At 39.1% G+C, this 21,101-nt stretch overlaps 1 protein-coding gene across 3 annotated transcripts in view; it reads right to left on the minus strand.

Moving 5' to 3' along the window:
• Positions 1–21,101, minus strand: part of SIL1 (SIL1 nucleotide exchange factor) — a 61,774-nt gene that overhangs the window by 37,360 nt on the left and 3,313 nt on the right. For all 3 annotated transcript variants that reach the window (XM_089477879.1, XM_089477881.1, XM_089477880.1), the window contains exons 2-5: positions 20,001–20,111; positions 19,587–19,728; positions 10,619–10,739; positions 358–466 (exon numbers count right to left, since the gene is read on the minus strand). In XM_089477879.1, coding sequence (XP_089334005.1) covers positions 358–466; positions 10,619–10,739; positions 19,587–19,728; positions 20,001–20,105 — 477 coding nt within the window. In that variant the 5' untranslated portion in view covers positions 20,106–20,111. The remainder of the gene's footprint in view (positions 1–357; positions 467–10,618; positions 10,740–19,586; positions 19,729–20,000; positions 20,112–21,101) is intronic.

A 21,101-nucleotide genomic window follows, 5' to 3' on the forward strand; every position in this document is an offset into this window, starting at 1 on the left:
TCTGTACTTAACAAAGGAGTTTCACTTTTTCAGAAAATGAACATGTATACGTGATGGGAGTCGGGGAGCCCTGAACCCAAAGCAGTCATTCTCAGGTGTCTGACAACATGAATGGATTTGCTGCTTCTCATTTCTGGCCAGACAGTGCAGGGGGGAAAACATAGAAAATTTCAAATGCAAACTCAATGTCTGTAGCAGATTCTTAGACTCTGAACTTTCAGAGTAACTCCATTCTGAGTTAACATTTAAATAGCACGACAAGCCTCCCTTATCTTTTCCCCCCATAATTTGATTTGAACATCTCACTACTGAGTTTTCAGTAACCTTCTCATTGACATTTTCCTGGATTAATAATACCTTTCCTTCCAAGGTATCTTCTGTCTTCATGCTTTTCTTCATTTTAGCCAGAGCCTTTTTCAGTTCTTGAGTTGTAAATGAACCTGGGTCAACATCTATGGGGCCCAGTCTTGAACAAAACAAAAGCATACATTACACTGTTTAATAAGAGATCGACACTAGAAAGTGAAAAATTAAGAATAATTTGACTGCCAGCAATCACTTTTGTTTTACAGGCAAACCTTATGTATGCACAAGATATATAGAAACAACCAGTGACACCATTATGGATCAATCTTGAGTGTAATTTAATGCTGATATTTAAAAAAACATTAAAAAAAACATATAGAGTCATAAAAGGTGTCATCTGACAATCCATTTGTACAAAGCTGATAGAACTTTGCAGTTGCTTTAACTTTATTCTCCCTAAAGCACATCTGGGAATATATAAAACAGATTAGCTACACCAAGATGAAGCACAGATGTTCCTGGTCAGTGTCACAAAATTATACTGTTTAATATTAAACCCTGCAATAACCTTGCTCAGGTTGAGAAGTAAAAAGTCCACACCTTAGAGGAGCAGCATAAACACCTGCAAAAATCACTCCCGAAGATTTATTCAGCTTAATTCTGGACTCTGTGTTCTGCACAAAACTGACAATTGGCACATCCACTTAAGTACTGGCAGGCACCCGTACCTAGCCAGCAGAACAGGGACATTTCCAATGTGAATCTTGTTCCAATGTTCCTCAAAATAAAACTCATTTGAAACAATAACACATATAACACTTTAGTTGGATGAAAATAAAAAATAATTCCTTCTCATAGTGAATTTAGATGATTGAGTGCCTAAAATCTGGAAGTGAAATGAGGCCAACCCAAAACAATGACGACTTCTGAATACACACGCCATCCTCTAGAAGTATCAATCATACTTGACCATGGAGAGGACAGAATAAATTTCAGTCCCCAAATATATTTTCTACACTGGCCAATCTAAATTTTTGGTCACAAAATTATTTTCTTTACTCTCTCAACTGTGTAGAAAGGAAAAAGATTTGTCATTGCCACGTGTAGAATAATGTCTACAGCTCCAGTCTCATCTTAAAAAATACAAAAATAATAGAACTGAAAAGGGTTTAAGAAATGCAACTAACATCATGAAGGGCTTTTTTCTCCTCTGTGACAGACAAAGAGGCTGATTGACAACAAGTTCCGAACTCAAAAGAAGATAAATTTTCCACATTATACAGAGATTAATTTATACAAAGATGATTGATATTATTGAAGTCTATGTGTGTTGATATACTCATTTTACTGCCTAATTTCAGAATGGTAAAAACAACTTCCCTAGAGAGAGTTTATCACAAATCATGCCAAGATTGAAGTTTTCCCCCTACACTCCTAATCATTTCCCACCTACCCCTGCAAGACACATCAATCCAGAATATATATGCAAATATTCTCAGTATATCCAAAAATACAAATTACATCTTCAAAATGGAGGGGGGGGGGAGAGAAACTTGTCATCCTAGATATCACAAGCAAAACCACTTTCCTCGTGGTATTTAAATGATTAAGACTAAGATGACACCTGACCACCACCATCTGGCTTGTTTGTAATGTCAACATCCCCAAGCTCTTCCATGAATAAAAATGTCCCTCCTTGGGTGTATCAATGCACACGATGTTTCCCTGAAAGAAAATGATTTGTTTAAAGAGAGAGCTCAGCTGACATCAAATATGCTTCCAGCAAAATTGAGGAATAATAAGGTTGAGAAGAGTGAGTTTTCAAAAGTTTTAGAGCAAAGGGCTGATCATATTCGTTCTAATGAATCTCTGATTCTAAATTCAAAGTACTCCCCCTCCCACATAGTTCTTCAAATTAGGTTTTTAGCCCCTTATTATATTAATTTGACAACAATGTCTCCTGGGTGCTTATCAGACCTAAGATACTGATTTAGCCTGAATGCTTCTCATGCATGAGCTGTTTGCACTGGGAAAGGCTAAACAAATCAAGGCGCTCTTTGCCATGGTTTGTTTATTGTGTCATTCAAATGCGGGCGCCTACTTTTCACTGTTTTTTTTTCTCCCAACAAGCCAGAAAAACAAACCTGAAACAAACCCTAGGTTCTTCCCTTGGTTTGTTAGGAGGGAAACAAACAGAGAAGAGAAAATGTCTGTTGATTTTTTTGTGTGTCAAGAATAAAACTACTGAAGTTCCCAGCAACTTACAGTAAGACCTGTGTTACTTATTTCTCCACTTTATTCTCCAACCTGCTCAGTTGCTTCAAAATTATTCTCCCTTTTCAGTCACGCTGTCTACCTAGTAAAGAGATGTCTACTTCTCACAAGTCAAAAAAAAAATGTTGTACAGCATCTGCTTTTTCTCCTGCTTGGTCTCATGGACTCTGGCCTTTACATTAAATAGTTTCACTGTCTGAATATCCTACACTAAACATTACATTTCTGCCTAAAAGATTTCTTTTGAGTACTCCCCCCCAAAAATTGATGACACAACACTAGCACCATCAAGATAGGTTGGATTAGATTCCTATTTTTCCCCTTTCTACCCTTCTCCCCTTAATGATTACTCTGAGTTTATTCAAAAGGTACCAATACGAGTAACCAACACTGATTACAACACTAAGGATAAACGTCAAGGGTAAACACACAGTTAAACATGTGCATCACAATGAACTCATCAGTATAAATCACTACAGCACTGAATATACATGCAAGTTTGTGTATAATCTATATATATGTAAAGTTCACAAAGAGAAAAAGGATCTTTTCTTGAAGGTAACTATGCACATACAATAACGGGGAGAGGTACCAGTACTACTGGGTTCTTAAAGCTCAGTAATAAAGCTCTTCAGACACTTAAGCCTAACATACCTCATCTATAATACTTACTAACATAGGCCAAAATTTTATACCCACGTGAATGTTATCATGCTAATGGTAGCAGAAAAGGGTGTGGTGATGAAGACAACAAGGAAAAGACAGAACACAAGCCTCAGCAATGGAAGAAAAAGGCTTCCACTTCTAAGGGCCTATGGCTTGAAAGACTAGCTCCTAGCAGTAGCTCAGAGCCTGAAACAATCTTCTCTTTACTAAAGGCAAGAAGGTTACACTGCTTGCATGTCAGAGGCTGGCAATCTGCAACTACTGTATATACTCAACTATAAGTTGATCTCATGTAAAGTTGTGGCAGGTTTTAGAGCCAAAATTATGGAATTTGGCATGACCTATGGCTAAGCCAAGGATAAAACTTTGGAGTTCAGCATGGTCCTGCTTTTCTGCCCATCCGCTTGCCTTCAGTTATCCCGTGCCAGATCCGGAGCCAGACCACTTATTTCCTCCCAGAAGGAGGAGATGAGGAGGAAGAGGAAACAAGCAAACTGGCCGTAAACAATTGAAAGCAGGCAGATGGGCAGTGAAGGAACCTTGAGGGATGAGCACTTATCCTTCCTCCTACTGTGCCACCTGCCCTCTCCTTGGGAGACAGTTCAGTGGTGGATGAGCCTTAAGGGATGAGCATTTGGCAGTCCAGATCTCTCCTTAGGAGAAAGCCAAGTAGCAAAGGAGCCTTGAGGAACAAGCGTTCACCCTTACTCTGCAGCCCAACCCTCCCCTTGCGAGAAATCCGGGTGGCAAAGCAGCCTGGAGCAGTGAGCGTTTGCCCTTCCTACTCCACCACCACCCCGGCATTACCGTATCGACCCATGTGTAAGTCAACCCAGGTTTTTTTTGGGTCAATCTTTTGATGTAAAATTTTCAACACATACACGAGTATATGGAACATATATACAGGCCGAGCCTCCCTTATCCAGGAATTAAAAAATGCAAAATATTCCAATGAGCAAACTTTTTAAATGAATGGCTGAGATGGTAAAACCTTTGCTTTCTGATGGTTCAGTATACACAATCTTTGTCTCATGCACAACATTATTTAAAATATTTAAAATATTGTATAATTAACCTTTGTGTATAAGAAGGTTTATATGAAACATAAATAATAATAATAATAATAATAATAAGAAGAAGAAGAAGAAGAAGAAGAAGAAGAAGAAGATTTATTTATATGCCGCCCAATCACTGGGAATCCGGGTGGCTTACAACAGAGGGGATAATAAACGGTTCCCTGCCCTCAAGCCTGCAATCTAAAAAGACACAACACAAAAGGAGAAGGGAATGGGGGGGGGGGGGGGATGTTGTGTATATTAATATTAAATAAATGAATGTTGTGCTTAGACTTGGATGCCACCTCCATGATATATCATTGTGTACACACATGCAAAGACAGGTATTCCAAAATCCAAAACAAACAAACAAAAAAAATCCAAACTCCAAAAGATTTCTGGTCTCAAGCATTTTGGATAAGGAAGATTCAACCTGTATGCCAAAGCCCCCTTGGAGAATCCCAGTCCGGTTCAAGGATCCAATTCAGTAAGCTATTTGCCTTTAACTACATTCCTTCACTAAGTGGCAGAGTCCTCTGGTTGCAGGGGACTGTTTAGAAGAGCATAACATACCTTTGGCTGGAACTGGATTACACTCTCCAGCAAATTCAAAATTAAAGTGAACATAGCTCAAAACTGTCATATCACCCTTACACACATCTTCTACTAATTGGAACTGTAGAAGATTCTTTTTGTAAATAAAAATAAGGAAGGGCAAGTGAATCTAGGGGGCATAGAGCAAAGGGCAAAGGGGTTACAATATGGATGGGGAAAGTCTGGCTGATGGACTACATGGGGCCACAAAGCCCACTTCTATGGACCCCAAGCCCACAAAAAAATTTGAAGGCAATTTTCTGTCCAAAGACTACCCAAAACTACATGTAAATGTCCAATTTGCTACATCTCCAACTTCCCCCCAACCTCACAACATTTTTCATTATTATTATTATTATTATTATTATTAACCTTTATTTATGAAGCTCTGTAAATTTACACAGCGCTGTACATGCAATCTTTTTAGTTAGACGGTTCCCTGCCCTCGGGCTTACAGCTTCATTTTGGCTCCAAATGGTGACCAGGAGTGATATGACATCACTGGTTGTGTGTCGAGATGTGCCAGTGCAGACTGAGGGAAGACAGTGAGGGAAAGTTGGGTCTGTCCCACCCTCAGTACACATATCCACCAGAGGATAAAGAAACGTAACCAGAGGCAGAAACAGAATAAACATATATTTCATGGTCCATTTTCTAGCACGGTTAAACATATATTAATGTCCACTAGAATTAAAATATACTAATTGGATTTCTCAGTCATGAATTAAACATAATTCAGACTGAGGTGGAAAACTTAATTCCAGCAATAAGAAAAGCTAATGGAATGCATGCACTTTCTAGAAATAATCAATGGTACTTGATTTGGTGTGGTATATATCCCTAATTATTCAAGAGGATGAATGTTATTACCTTAATGATTTTTGTCTCTTAAAAACTAAAACAGTCACCTTGACGTGAGCTTTTAAAATATTAGGGAAACAGTACCCTTAGTAATTTCCAATAAATTCTTGATGGCTAAAATCTGATCTGCTTGTCCTGAGAAAATGTACAATAAAGTTCTGTAACACGTCATTCTGAAAAATAACTTTGATCCTACACTGCCATTTTCCATGATACAGCATAACCAGCACTAGTACCTAATGGACCTAGAAGGTTTCAGAAAGAGAATTTACCACCACCCCAAGGACTTTTACACAGAGGAGAACTGTGAACCATCTGGTTTAGCCAGAAGACCCTAAAGAGACTCCCTCCCACAAAACCAAGCTATTGAGGGCCCTCGAAGTATAACAAGACCAACACTTATAGGAAGGGACAGATTGACCAATTATTTTTATTGCAACATGGACCTTGTTTTTGTATTGGTATACAGGTTGAGTATTCCTTATCTGGAATTCCAAAGTCCAAAATACTCCATAATCCAAAATGTCCACATCTGTGGCTGAGATTGTGACACCTTTGCTTTCTGATGGTTTAGTGTACACAAACATTGGTTTAATCCACAAAAATTATTTAAAATATTGTGTATAAAATTACCTTCAAACTGTGTATAAGGTGTATACAAAACATAAATGAATTTCATTTTTAGAATAGGGTCCATCTCCAAGATATCTCATTATGCATATGCAAAGATTTCGAAGACTGAAAAACTCTGAAATATAGAACACCTGGTCCCAAGCATTTCTGATAAGGGAGGCTCAACTTGTATATTAAGCATTATTGTTCTGTCTTACTGTATCATGTTTGGTGAAACCTATATTCAAACCAAGAGTCTGCTGTCAGAACTGAGGATGGAAAAACAGAATGGTTCCCAATTGGCAAAGGGGTCAGGTAAGGCTGCATATTATCACCCTATCTATTTGACTGTATGCAGAAAACATAATATACAGAGCAGGCTTAGACCCAGAGGCAGGAGGAGTGAAAACAGGAGGAAGGAACATTAACAACCTAAAATACACAGATGGCACAATACTGCTAACAAAAACAAATAAAGACCTGGAGCAATTACTGAAGAAGGTCAAGCAAAAAACTGCCAAGGTTGGATTACTGCTGAATATTTTTTTAAAATTACCATGGAAGATCTACAAGAATTCAGCTTAGTCAATAAGAAAACTGATATACTCAAAGAATTCCCATGTCTTGGATCAAACACTGAGCAGAACAGAGACTACAGTCAAGAAATTAGAAGTAGGCCAAGATTGGGAAGGGAAGCTATGAAAGAACTGGATAATGATAACAACAACAACAATATTTATTTCTACCCCACCTCTCCAATAAGATCAAGTGTAAAGTGTAAAGATATAATTCTGATACTAAAGTGAGGGTTGTCCAAGCCATTGCTTTCCCCATCACCATGTATGGATGTGAGAGTTGGACAATGAAGAAAGCCAACAGAAAGAAAATAGACTCATTCAAAATGTGGTGCTGGAGGAGTGTCTTGATCATCCCATGGACAGCCAAGAACAGATCATGCCCAGACTCCCCTAGAAGCCAGGGTGACTAAATTGAGGCTGTCATACTTTGGCCACATCATGAGAAAGCATAAATCATTAGAAAAGACAATAATGCTAGGAAAGGTAGAGAGCAGTAGAGAGGGAGACCACATGCAAGATGGTTGGACTCAATCAGAAAGGCGAGAGGCCTGAGCCTGCAGGACCTGAGCAGAGCAGTGGAGGACAGGGAGTCTTGAAGAGGTCTCATCCATGAGGCTGTCATAAGTCAAGGTCAACTCGAAGGCAGTTAACAAGAACAACATGTTTTGTCTCACTGTGGGGGAGAACAGACAGCCCTGAAGTGGTGGTTTGAAGTCACCCTTCCAAAGATGGATTGGGGCTGTGACAAACACATGCTCCAACTCCAATCTGCCATGAAGCTGGCCGAAAAAGGAGTGGCAAAGATCTACTCCTTTTTCATCCAGCAAAAAGACAGCTTTTCCTGCCCCACTGCGGCTTGAAGCCGTCTTGAAGATGCTCTGGCAGCATGTGGCATTAAATGGTGCACTGTCAGAGCATCTTGAAGCTGCCCATGTCTGGGCAGTTACCCAGCTTCCAGAAGTCATGAGAGTATGTGGCATGTAAACACTGCACTCTGATGACACCCTGAAGGCATCTTTTATGGGCCATCTGTTCCGGCCCTATGTCATGAATTTGTCTGAAAAATTACATCTTCCTCTATGAACCTTCCAGAGTTTTAAGATACTTGGAGGAGAGCTATGTCTGTCCCACCACCATCTCAGAATTGTCTGGCAAGGACATGGAAGAGGGCCTTCTTGATGTCTGCAAACAGGCTAAGTAATTTCCATCCATTGGGAGCTAGGCTAGCCCACTCCAGATATTTGTATTCATAGAATCATAGAGTTGGAAGAGACCACAAGGACCATCCAGTCCAACCCCCTGCCATACAGGAAATCTCAATCAAAGCATCCCCAACAGATTGCCATCCAGCCTCTGCTTAAAGACCTCCAAGGAGGGAGACTCCACTACACTCCGAGGGAGTGTGTTCCACTGTCGAACAGCCCTTACTGTCAGGAAGTTCCTCCTAATGTTGAGGCGGAATCTCTTTTCCTGTAGCTTGCATCCATTGTTCTGGGTCCTGTTTTCTGGAGCAGCAGAAAATAAGCTTGCTCCCTCATCAATATGACAACCCTCAAATATTTAAACAGGGCTATCATATCACCTTTTAACTTTTTCTTCTCCAGGCTAAACATCCCCAGCTCCCAGCTCCCTAAGGTGTTCCTCATATAGCATGGTATCCAGACCCTTCACCATTTTAGTTGCCCTCCTTTGGACATGCTCCAGTTTCTCAACATCTTTTTTGAATTGTGGTGCCCTGATAGGTATTTAATAATTAATGGGTTTCAGAGTCTTTTTATGCGGGAAGGTCCTATATTCTTTAATTGACTGTTATATTTTTAAATGATTTTATACTTTGGAACTCTTATGGCACTTTAATATGATAACTTGTTTAGTTATGATTTCACTTTTTATTATCAGGTTTAAAATTTTCATGTTTTATCATTTTTGTAAACTGTCATGGAGCCTACATCAGGAGAAAAGTGGGATATAAATAAAATCCATCCATCCATAAAATTTATGCTGTGATAGAGCTACTGAAATGTTGATTTCCTGACTTGAATGTTTTGTAATTACTTGTTTTTCAGTGTGATCGTGTATTTTTAGAGCAGGACAGCCATATCAGACTGCAGATGCCAGGGAGTAGGAACAGGGCATTGCAGGAAAGAAATGCTTATGTTGTACGGCTGATCTGCTGCTCCCCCCGCTCCCCCCCCCGGCCAGTCTACACAGGTGTGGTGGAGAAAACTGTCCCATTGGCAAGTACTGAAATAAGAATCAACTGCCAGGCCAGCTAGGTTTTGAACATAAAACTATGAAAGACACCATCTTATCCCTCACCTCAGATAGCAAAGTATTTTAAGCTGGTCCTGTATATTTTGATACTTATTGTAACAAACCACCATAGTGAAATTACAACTCCTTTCAAGCATTAAACCACTATTCCTCAAACTAATCTTTGGTTGTGGTTGCTGCATTTGAGAATTTAACTTTTTTAATATCTAGTTTATATCTAGCAAGATAAACTTTTCCACTAAAGAAACAAGGGTTTGCTTCTCTCAGCCACATTTCAAATGAAAAGCTATGATGTATATAGCCAGGCTAAATAGCATCTTTGTAAAACCAGGCTATTGAAAGAAGCATCCATAGAAAACCCAACTATCTAAAATAGGGTTGTGTTGGGTGTTGTGCCAATGTTGCTAAATACTCTTGACAATTCGTGAAGAGAGTGGGGTATATATACTGTTGGTTGAGAGGAAGTGATTTTACATATTAATCTGTGTGTTGTTCTGTTGTTGAATGGCAAGGCCTCAGGGTGTCTATTTAATTAATGATCCATTGCCAGCTGGGAGCATTAATTAAATAGACACCCTGAGGCCTTGCCATTCAACAACAGAACTATACACAGACTAATATGTAAATCATTTCCTCTCAACAAACAGTATATATCCCCACTCTTTTCTGTTCCAGCATTCTCTAAAGATGCCAGCCACAGCTGCTGGCAAAATGTCATGAATAAACATGGTCTCATATGGATGATGGGAACATGTGACAATTCCATGATGTAAAGGCTTGTCTTCACTGTCCCTGAAGTATTCTGGCCCCAATTTCCCCTCATTACCTGTGTTCTCTCCCACAAGGGATGACTCCCTCTGCAGCAGCTGTTTTCCCATGTGATTCCCATTCATTGTCTGGTGCCACTGCTGAAGTCACAATAAAGTGTCCAGCCATGTTATCGATATAGGGCACTTCATTCTGACGTCAAAGCAACTCACGTCTTCGTGGTGCCAACGAGTGGCTCGCACGGACTCCATGGGGAGGCAGCTAACCATCTTCACTGCAGAGACAGCTCAAAACCCAGGGCAACAGGAGGAAATGTCATATCAGATATGGATGTCATAAAGACAGTGCAGGCCCAATTCAGGTTTTTGCCCTGCATCATGTAAACAGGATACAAAGAGCCCAGGAGGAATTCAGAGTAAATAACTCATGTAGACCAGCCCTAAGCCATGGATATAGAACTACTGATTCCTTCATGTCTCACCACTGATTGGGATGGCTAGGATTGATAGGAAAATGAATTCTACAATCCTGGTTTTCTCCACCCATGCTTTAACCTATCTTCAAAATGAGGGAAAATCAGCTTCCAATTGCAGCAGGGGTGGGGGAAAGTAGTATTTTAAGCTACGGTACCTTTTACTTTTTGAAGGGTCCTTCAAGTCACTTTTCCCATGGCTGTCCTCTGGAAGCTTGGCTAATTTTTCTCCTGTCTGAAGATTTAATTGCACATGCAATCCTGCAGGAACAGCCTGACCTGCAAATAAAATGATAAAAATTTTAGGGCACATTTATTCATCTTAGAATTTTCTTTTTGCCCTTTTTTCCTCAGATAGGCTGACATTTTTATTTCAATGCTACACGACAAAAGGTAGCCAATTAGACAGTTAAACATGATTGAAGCCTTTTCATATAACCATAGTGAGTCCAACACAGGGTCACCGAGAGATCATTTCATCCTGTGATTCCCCCCTCCCCACACCCACACATCAGAACTGATGGAGACAAAGCATCTCCAAGTATTACTATTTCACATACAGGTTGAGTATGCCTCATTTGAAACGCTAGGGACCAGAAATATTTCAGAGTTTGGATCTCCCCACCCCCCCTCACCCACCCCCCATCAAGCTATTGTAATGCAAGTAGTGTAGTACATACCTCTATTGTATTTGTGAGACTAAAAAGAGACACAAGGATCTGTGAAATGGTGTTAATCCAAGCAGTGTTTGGTGCAAATCCATGCCTCCCACCATTTCACAGATCCTCACGTCTCTCTCCAGCTACATTTCTCTCCAGCTTTACAAATACAGCACATTACATACTATGCTACTTGTATTCCAAAATCCAAATGCAAAATATTTCAAAATTGAACCATCATGTCAGCACTCAAACGGTTTTGGGTTTTTGGAGTGTTTCGGATTTCCAGATTAGGGATGCTTAACCTCTATTTAATTCATACTTGATACTCCACCTTATTTCTTCACTCCTACTCAATAGATTATTATTATTTACGTTTATTTACTCCTGTTAGATAGATTGTTGTTGTTCCTGCTTTAAATGTGAAGCAACTCTCACTTAAAAATACATCAGTAATACAAGGTAAACGATTTCATCTATGGTCAGATCAACTAATAAAAGTTTTGAAATCAGTTGGGATTACTTCATTTCCTTGTTCTTCCTAAATCTGAATTTGGGTAGTTGTTCTCTGTCTGGAACCAAAGCAAGGCCAGCTTAAATCAAGGCATTGGTTTTTACATCCTTGAATAACTCCCTACATATGGAAAATTCTGTAAGTCTGAAAACCAGATAAAAGAACTTTTCTTTAAAAATTCCACATCTGTTAGATGATTTGACAAGGACCAGGGAGCTTCCAGACTAAGATAATGTTGTTGCCAGTTGATCTTCATTTCATAAACACAAGACTAAGTAATTTCGTCATGAAGGCAGTGTAAAAATTCCAGCCTTTTGTGTGGAATCCAATGTTATTATCTGCATGCTTTCTTTTAAAATAAATCCAATGGTTAGACAGGAGACCTCAAAATGGTTTTAGTAGAAAAAATGAAATGCAAATACCTGAGCCCTTCAGACAGGAGGGGGGGGGGGTGAGGGGAGAAATCCAAATAGGCAGAGAAAGTGCAGTCCTACAGCTGTTGCTGGGTTGCAGTTTCCAGCATGTCCCACCACTGGGTGGGAGATACAACCCAATGATATTCAGTAGACCACACACCGACCACTCACTTGAGAAAATGCCACTCAATTCAATGAGACTTATTTCTGCCTTAGCAATACAGAGTTGTACTGTGATTTAGGCTGATCTCTAAAGGACTAATTTTCTCTTACTTACTGTGGGGAGGGAGCATTTCCCATTTCATGAGTTAAAGGATGATGAACAGAATGAACAATCTCCATTATTGAGCATCATATTAAATTTACAGGGCTTCTGTACTAAGGCAGAGCCAGCATGATATAATAATTTGAATGCTGGACTATGACTCTGGAGATCAGGGTTCGAATCTCCCTTCAGCCATGGACATACACTGGGTGACCTTGGGCAAGTCACACTTTTGCAGCCCCAAAGAAAGGCAATGACAAACCACCCCCAAATACATCTTACCAAGAAAACCCTAGCGAAGCGTCCCTAAGACAAAGTTGACATGGAGGCACATAACAATAACTGTATTAAGATCCTTCCCCAAAGAAAGCTGCAAACATGTCTAGATATTACACCTTAGGTCCCACTGTGGGATGCTGTGGAAAAACTGCCTGAGTTTCAATGTAACAGCTATATGGATGGAAATCTTACGAGTCCACAACCTTTTAATTGGGTGATTGATCATGATTAGAGGACTGGCAGAAAAGGGCAATGAAAACAGCAGAGTATAATATTTGGACTCAATGTTGAGATTCAAGATATTGCAGGATGCTAATCTAAGAGAAGGTTTAGCCTTGCCAGATTTAAGGTCATATTACCATGCTGGTTGCTTTGTATGGTTGAAAGATTGGATTACATTGGAAAAAAATATGAGAAAGCGTTGCCAATGGAAGGATGTAATTTGAGACTCAGTTGGCATGCTTTTCTGTGGTATGATAAAGCTAAAGTAGATTCTGAATTTAACGATCACTATGTGAGATCATTGTTAAGAAACTGGAACAGATATGAAATTCAATTTTACTCGAAACTGTGTCTTTGGAATTTACCACATGAAGCACTGTTTAAGAGAGAGCCTTTTTTAAAAAATAAAAATGGGTGTCTCATAAAGAGTTAATATTACTGGATAAAGGCTAAATTGGAATCAAATCTAGGGAGAATCTGGAAACTGAAGGGTTGATATTTCACTGGTTATCATACTGATAATACAGTGAGAGATTTAAGATGGACAAAAGCACTATATGATTTTGTATTAAAGGAATCAGAAGTGGAAACTCAACTTTGTTTAGATGATGAGCATTTAATAGCAAAGATGTACAAATGTTGTTAAGAATAGAAAGAGAAGTTGAATAAGTGAAATTATGTATGAGAAAATGAGCACAAAATATTGATACTCAAATACATTTAGAACAGTGGGGAAATGCTTGGACAAAGTCTTTAAAATTTACTATGAGTTATGATCTAAAAGAAAATGTCTGAAAAATGATATACAGGTGGTATTTAACACCAGAAAAACTTTCAAAGAAGTATTTAAAAGGTACTAGCAAATCCTACAAGTGTAATCAAAACATTGGGCCATTTTATTATATGTGGTGGTCATGTAATAAAGCTCAGAAAGCTTGGACTCAGATGTACCTAATGTTGGTGGACATTTTAAAGCTCATGAAGAGACCCAAATTTTACCTATTGGTAATGATGGAATAACAGATGGAAAGCAGATATAGAAAATATGGAATATGGAAGAATTCTATAATATATTATTACAGCAGTGAGAACTGTCTATGCTCGAAGATGGAAAGAAGCTGCTATTTCAACACACGAAGACTGGCTAGTGGAGATTTGTAAGCTTGCTGAAATGGATAAATTGACAATCTTGATTTTTAAAAGTCTTTGGTTAATTTTAAGAAAGATTTGGATATGTTTGTCAACTTTTTGAGACAATGATGGGGGAATTTGACAGTTTGAGGTTTGATAAAATCAAATTGTGTGGGCTATGATTTTTATAAACTTTAGTATAGGTTCTGGAAACTGTAGATTTGTGAGATATTTAGTCTTCTCTGTCAGAGGCTTCTGGTGCCACAATAAATTACACTTCCCAGAATTCCCTAGCACTGAGTCAGGGCAGTTAAAGTCTCCAACTGTATTATTTCTGCAGTGCGTTTCGGACCACAGTTTGAGTTAAAGGTTTTTGGTTGGGTGGAAGTCATAGATGTAATGTTTATTTTGTGATTGTATTTTATGTTGGATCTGTTTTTTGTTGTGTTGTTTATTTTTCTAATATTTTATGTAACTGAAACTATGGGTTTGAATAAAAATAAAATATTTGAACCCAGTGTTCTCTGATGTTCTTTAATTGGCCAGTAGAGGAGGGACTGCATTTAGAGATGTTATATATTTAACATTTATCTTTTGACTATAACAACACTGTGATTAATATAAACCCTTACATATACCAGTTATGTGCCTTTCTTAATCTGCCTAATATTTATTGATATAAATAGAACAGAGAAACATGCAATAAATGAAAATTTACCATAAATTCAAGCTAGTGCTGTCACACAAATAAAGAATGATATTATATGACTCAACATAAATAAATGTGCAGACTGACAAAATCCGTGTAGGTACCTTCCTGAGATATTGATGGAAATGTCAGCTAAAATACAAGCTGGTTTTTAAAAATAGCTTCCACTCACTAGAAAGGCCATCTTTAATATTTCATTTTTCACTGCCTATTAAGGAAACACAGCACAGACATCAAAATCAAAATAGCCCCAAAAAACAAAACTACTGAGCCCTTGAATAGCAGCCTTATCTTAATTTTTATACATTCCTCATTTACTAACACTGGACTTTAGTGTTTAATCAACTGAACCTGCTGTTGATTCACCTGCCTATTAAAACTTGCAACCTCAATTAAAACATAATTACTTTACCCATAAACATGTTAACAAAAACTGTATAAATCACCTTTCTACTTGACAATGTGACCAATAGAGCATGCAAGCCTTTACCCAAAGATCCCCTCCTTCTTGGTTCTCTACACAAAAAACAAAGAAATATGGGCATCTCACCATTTTGAAAAGCCACTATAAAATTAAAACTGGCAACAACAAGCAACAGCTTTAAATATTTAATCCAAACACATTAGAACATGACCATAAACCAAATTTGACTTGATGGAAATTAAGAACAACAAACAGGTTAGAAACTGAGGAAATTGTCCCAGCTCTCCCTAAATACATTTTCTAACACAACATATTGCAGATTATGTTTGAAAACTCATAGAATCATAGGCGGGATACAAACCGCCGCTTTGCGGCGGTCTGCCGCCGCCGCCGGTTAGCGGGGGATCCGGAGCCTCCACACGGCGCGGCTCCCGTGCAGACTGAAAAAGAAGCTCCAAAATGGAGCTTCTTCTTGAGTCGCGTTTGCGATGTAGCGAGGCGCCAGGGGCGCACTCGCTACGTCACAACGCCCGCGACGCGTATGGACGCTCAGCGTCCGATACGTCAAGATGGTGGCGCCCATGTAGAAGGGGCGCCGCCATCTTGTACGTATTGAATACGTACTAGGGTTAGGGGGGTGCGGAAGCACCGCCCCTTCCTAACCCTAGTACGTATCCTATACGTACTAAATGGCGGTATGTATCCCGCCATAGTGTTGGAAGAGACCACAAGGATCATCAAGCCCAACCCCCTTCTGCTATGCAGTAAGACACCATTAAAGCACTCCCAACAGATGACCATCCAATTTCTATTTTAAAAACCCCAAAGGAGGAGACTCCACCACTCTTCAAGGCAATGCATTCCCTGTCGAACATCTCTTCCTGTCAGGAAATTATTCCTCATTTTGAGGTGGAATCTCTTTTCTTGTAATTTGAATCCTTTGCTCCAGGTCCTAGTCTCTGGAGTTGCAGAAAACAGGCTTGCTCCATCCTCAATATGACATATCTTCAAATGTTTAAACAGGGCTATCATACCACCTCTTAACCTTCTCTTCTCTAGGCTAAACATACCCAGATCCTCATAAGGCATGGTTTCCAGACCCTTCACCATTTTGGTTGTCCTCCTCTGGACACACTCCAGCTTGTCAACATGCTTTTTTAATTGCAGTGCCCAACACTGGACACAGTATTCTAGGTCTGACCAAACCAGAAAAGAGTGGAACTATTACTTCCCTTTATCTAGACACTATACTTCTATTGATGCAGCCTAGAATTGCATTGACCTTTTTAGCTACCACATCACACTGTTGGACTCCTAGAACCTTTAACATGCACTACTGTCAAGCCAGGAGTCACCCATCCTATACCTGTGCATTTAATTTTTTCTGCCTAAGTGAATGTAAGAACTTTACATTTCTCCATGTTAAAATTCATTTTGTCAGTTTTGGCCCTGCTTTCTAATCTATTAAGGTCATTTTGAATTGTGATCCAGCCCTCTGGAGTATTAGCTACTCCTCCTAATTTGGTGTCATCTGCAAATTTCATAAGCATGCCCTCTAGTCCTTCATCCAAGTCATTCATAAAGATGTTGAATAGTACTGGGTCCTGGACAGAACCCTGTAGCATCCCTCTGGTCACTCCAAGATGAAGAGCAGCCATTGCTGAGCAACCTTTGGGTTCGACTGGTCAACCAATTACTAATCCACCTAACTGTTGCACTGCCTAGCCCACCTTTAACTAGCTAGTTTGCAGGAACCTTGTGAATAGCACTATCTGAATGCTTACTAAAATATGGTAATTTAGAAATACTAAAGTATTCCATACATATATTTTATACTTTAGCCATTTACCTGTTAAATTTGGCTATTTTAAGCATATATACATTGTTATATTATTTCCCATATTTTTAAACTGCACTCAAAATACCACAATTAAAAACAATCAGAAGCATGTATACAAAAGGTAGCATCCTCAAATCAAAAATGCCCAAACACGCACCATAAAATAGCCACCCCCAACCAGCCTTCCAACATGTGATAGGTAGATGACGCATCGCGGTCACTAGACATGGTGGGAAAAGTCACCCACAGCTAATTAAAGTGGATGAAATTTTATCTGAGAGCAAATATTTAACATAAAATTGGGCTGATTTGTCTGGTATAGTGGTCACTAAAGCAGCAGTTACTTGCTGTTAAGCCCCAACATAAGTACTACAAAAAAGAACAAAACCTAAAACAAAACAAAATACTCCATAGCTCGCATCACCTAGTTGTTGCATGGATGACTGCTCAAGGGTAGTGGAACCCCCATCATATCTTCCTCAAACCATAGGAGAGACTAGCATGCTAAAATTGGATGAAAGTGAATACATTACATTATTTGGTTACAAGAAAACTACTTGGAGAAGAAAAGAAAGGTTATGCAGTACCAGACTAAAGGCCCATCCAGTTCAACAGGCTGTTTGCACAGCAGCCTTATGGGAAGCCCACTCGCGGTGCACACTCTTTTTTGCCTTCTCCAAGACCTGATAGGAGGCTTACTGTGAAACAGTGTATTATATATTGTAGATTATATAGCCATCCTAACCAGTGGCATCACTAGATAGGGTGTCACCCAGTGCAGAGGGCATCACCCAAGAAGGGTGTACATTTGCCCCTCCTCTTCCTCGATCACTAGTAAGCTTCCTCCCCAGGGAGGCAGCCTGGCAATAGAGCAGCTGGGAAGAGCAAGTGTTTGCTCCTTCTGCACCGGAGGAGGAGAAGGGGCCAACTGGGGTGTTACCCACTTTGCTCCGCACCTGCCACGGCCACACCTCCCCAATGATGCCACTGATCCTGACTAGTAGCCACTGATTGCCCTAATTTCCATGCCCTAATATCTATGCATTTATCTCACCCATTTCAAAGCTGTTCAAGTTGACAGCCATCACTATGCCTTGTGAATTATACAGTTTAACTACATACATGCTATGCAAAGATGTTATCTACTTTTGGCTGTTCTGAATTTCCCAAAATCCAGCTTCAGTGGATGTCCCTGTGTTCTAGTATTATGAATGTTCTGAAAATGGTTTCCATAAAGAAAAGGTTTACAAAGAATGAGGAGAGCAAATTGCATACACCCAAGTAGAAAGATCTTGAAAGGCAATATTGCAGAATCAAATCCCATTTAAAGGAAAGAGAATGACAGCCTAACACAATGAGCTCTTTCATCCAGACAGTGCATCAGAACAGTAGTGTGAATTTTGGAGAAAAGTCCAAAGGCCTAACTGTCAGGATAGAAATCTTTAGCCAGAGTTTTAAGGTTGTCACCCAGGTCTTCACAAGAAAAGGGGAATGTTGTCTTTCCATTAGTATAGTTGAAAACAAGGAACATATCTAGGGATGTACAAATGGGGTAATCAACAAATAAAGGTCTTCTCCTGACTCAAACATAGCAACTCTATAAAGAAGCTGAAGAAGCTATCTTAGCACTGAAAAATGCTACAGCTGCTGAAGTAGACTGGAATTCTGGAATAACCTTTTCATATAGAAACAAAATTAATAGAGGAATCTCACCATCTAGTGCTTTCTGAAGAATGTAAGATGTATGTATATACTATGAGATCGAAGAGTAGAATATCAGTCCCAGATTTTGATAACTTTTGATCTGTTCTATAATTTGGTAATTCAAAACTCACCAGCTTCTTCTCAATACAGTCAACCCACCACATTTGCTGGGGTTAGGGGCACAGGACCCTTGTGAATGTGGAAAAACCGGAAATAACAAAAACACAATGTTTTTACCTGAGAGAACACCTCTCTAAGAATCTCTAGATAACTCTGTTGTCAATATCTGCCAGCCATTGACCATAGAATTGCACTGGAGGAGCTACAAATGCCAAGTGGAGTGTTCTCTCTAGGAATCTCTAGTCCCTTCAGTGCGACATTTGATTAAAGTTGACCACAGAGTTGCACTGGAGGACCTAGATATTCCTACAGAGAACATCTTAATAAAATCCACTAATAATCAAATCCACAAAAATCAAAGCCTCAGATGTGTAGGGACAAGTGTACTATGAAATGGATAACAAAAGTATTTTTAAAAGGTTGAGCTTGTCAGTCTGTTCCAGCAAAACAACAAGGAGTCTTAAGGCACCTTTAAGACCAATAGATCTATTTTTGCACCAGCTTATGTAGATTATGAGCCACAAAATCCATAGAAGTGCATGGTAAAATAAATATATTAGTTTTAAAGTTGCCACAAGATTTGTGGTTTTTAAAGGGTAAAATGTGTTTTATTAATATTTTAATTATGCTGTTAACCTTTGTAAATAGGTTTTCCTTAATATGATATTAAAACTGTCTTCCTCTCAGAACTGGGATTAGACTGAAGATCACTAGCATTTTAGTCACACTTACTTTGGAGTTTTTGCAGTTGAGTGAAATTGTATTCTGTTTCTGTGCTGATTTTCTTGAACAACACAGAATATAATTTCAATAGTTCTACACAATTAGCTATGTTTCGTTTACCTGGCCGAACCGTTTGCCACTGATTTGTTGGATAAAATACATCCAAGTCTTCAGGATCTAGTTCCTCCTCTTCTTCCTCCACAAACTCTTTTCTGTTCTCTTCCTTTAAATCATTCTCTTCTTTTTTTGTCAAAGCAAACTCCTTCAAAATAAAAGACAACTGATTTACAGCTCTACATAGGTTATTATTTTAAAAATCTATGCTTTACTGGCTTTCATGATGATTAGAGAGCCTTTCAAAGACCTGATTAACTATGAGGTTAATTATTTGCACTGAAAGTGCAGACTACAGTAACAAATTAGAAAGAATTAGCCTGAGAAAGAATATACATGGACCAACCCATCTTATCAACACCAATTCGTTCAGATGAATGAACTTTCCTTATATAGTATTCAGATATTAAAGATACTTACTGCAACTCTGTCATTTAAGCATGAAGAGAAACTTGTTATAAAAAGCAGCAAGACCACCAAATTGAGCTTTGTCACGATGGACCCAAAACAGATACTGTGAGACATTGCAACCTGAAATGAGATAACAGATTTATCAAGTTTCTCTTCCCTTCTTCATCATGTCATCATCTCTTTCACAACACTGTACAATTTTATTATCTAGGGAGATACAAATTAGTCCCCTTTGAGCCACAGATCTCTCAGGATGACTTTGAGCTAGTTCAATGTGGCCTACCTCACAGGTCTGTTATAAGGATAAAGGAGCAAAGAGGAGAGCCAGTATATGCTGACTTGAGTTCAATGGAGAAAAGTGGCATATAAATGTAACTACAGTACATAACCAATAATAAATAAATTTCAGTCACAATCCACAGGTTGGCAATTATGTGAGGACTGACTGAGCACAAAAGCAACCTTGAAGTAAACCCAAAACAAGGCAACTTAATTTTTAAAAAATAGCACCAAAGTTTAATTGCAGACATTTTCAAGAACATAAATTTCAATCACTCAGCCACGAAGGTAGTGACCAGATGGCCAGTTACCAGATGGCAACTATAAATCTCTTCCTGGTGTAGGCGTCTGGCATTCAGATGTTTAGCCTAACCTGACAGCTTTTCCTTCCTCGAGGTTTTCCATGTATTGAAGAGAACTTATGAAGTTTGTGTCAGTGACCCACTTCACAAGAATGAAAGAGACAGACTCCTTCAGTTTGTCAGCCATCTACACAGAACCTGCAGCAGGGGCACCTGTCACTTTGCTTGCTCCTCCTGTGTTTAGCAGTCTCCAAAATCCAGCAGAAAGTAAATTCCATATAAATTCCAATTAGCAAACTTTGATTTTCCATTTAAGGGGCAGCATTTTACTGTTGCCTTTATATTTAATGGAACTTGAGTGTTCATAGATTTTGGTTTCCATGGAGGATCCGGGAACCAAATCCCAACAGACACCAAGGGCCCACTGTAATTTTAAAACAAGGAGCCATTATTTGACTAGTTCAGCATTCTATTCTATTATCGTGGACCTGCCCCTATCATGGAAAATGAAGATGCATTTATTAGGACA

The sequence above is a fragment of the Sceloporus occidentalis genome, unplaced genomic scaffold, assembly GCF_023333645.1.
Source record: "Sceloporus occidentalis isolate IW3139 unplaced genomic scaffold, rSceOcc1.0.p SCAF_12, whole genome shotgun sequence".
NCBI lineage: Eukaryota > Metazoa > Chordata > Lepidosauria > Squamata > Phrynosomatidae > Sceloporus > Sceloporus occidentalis.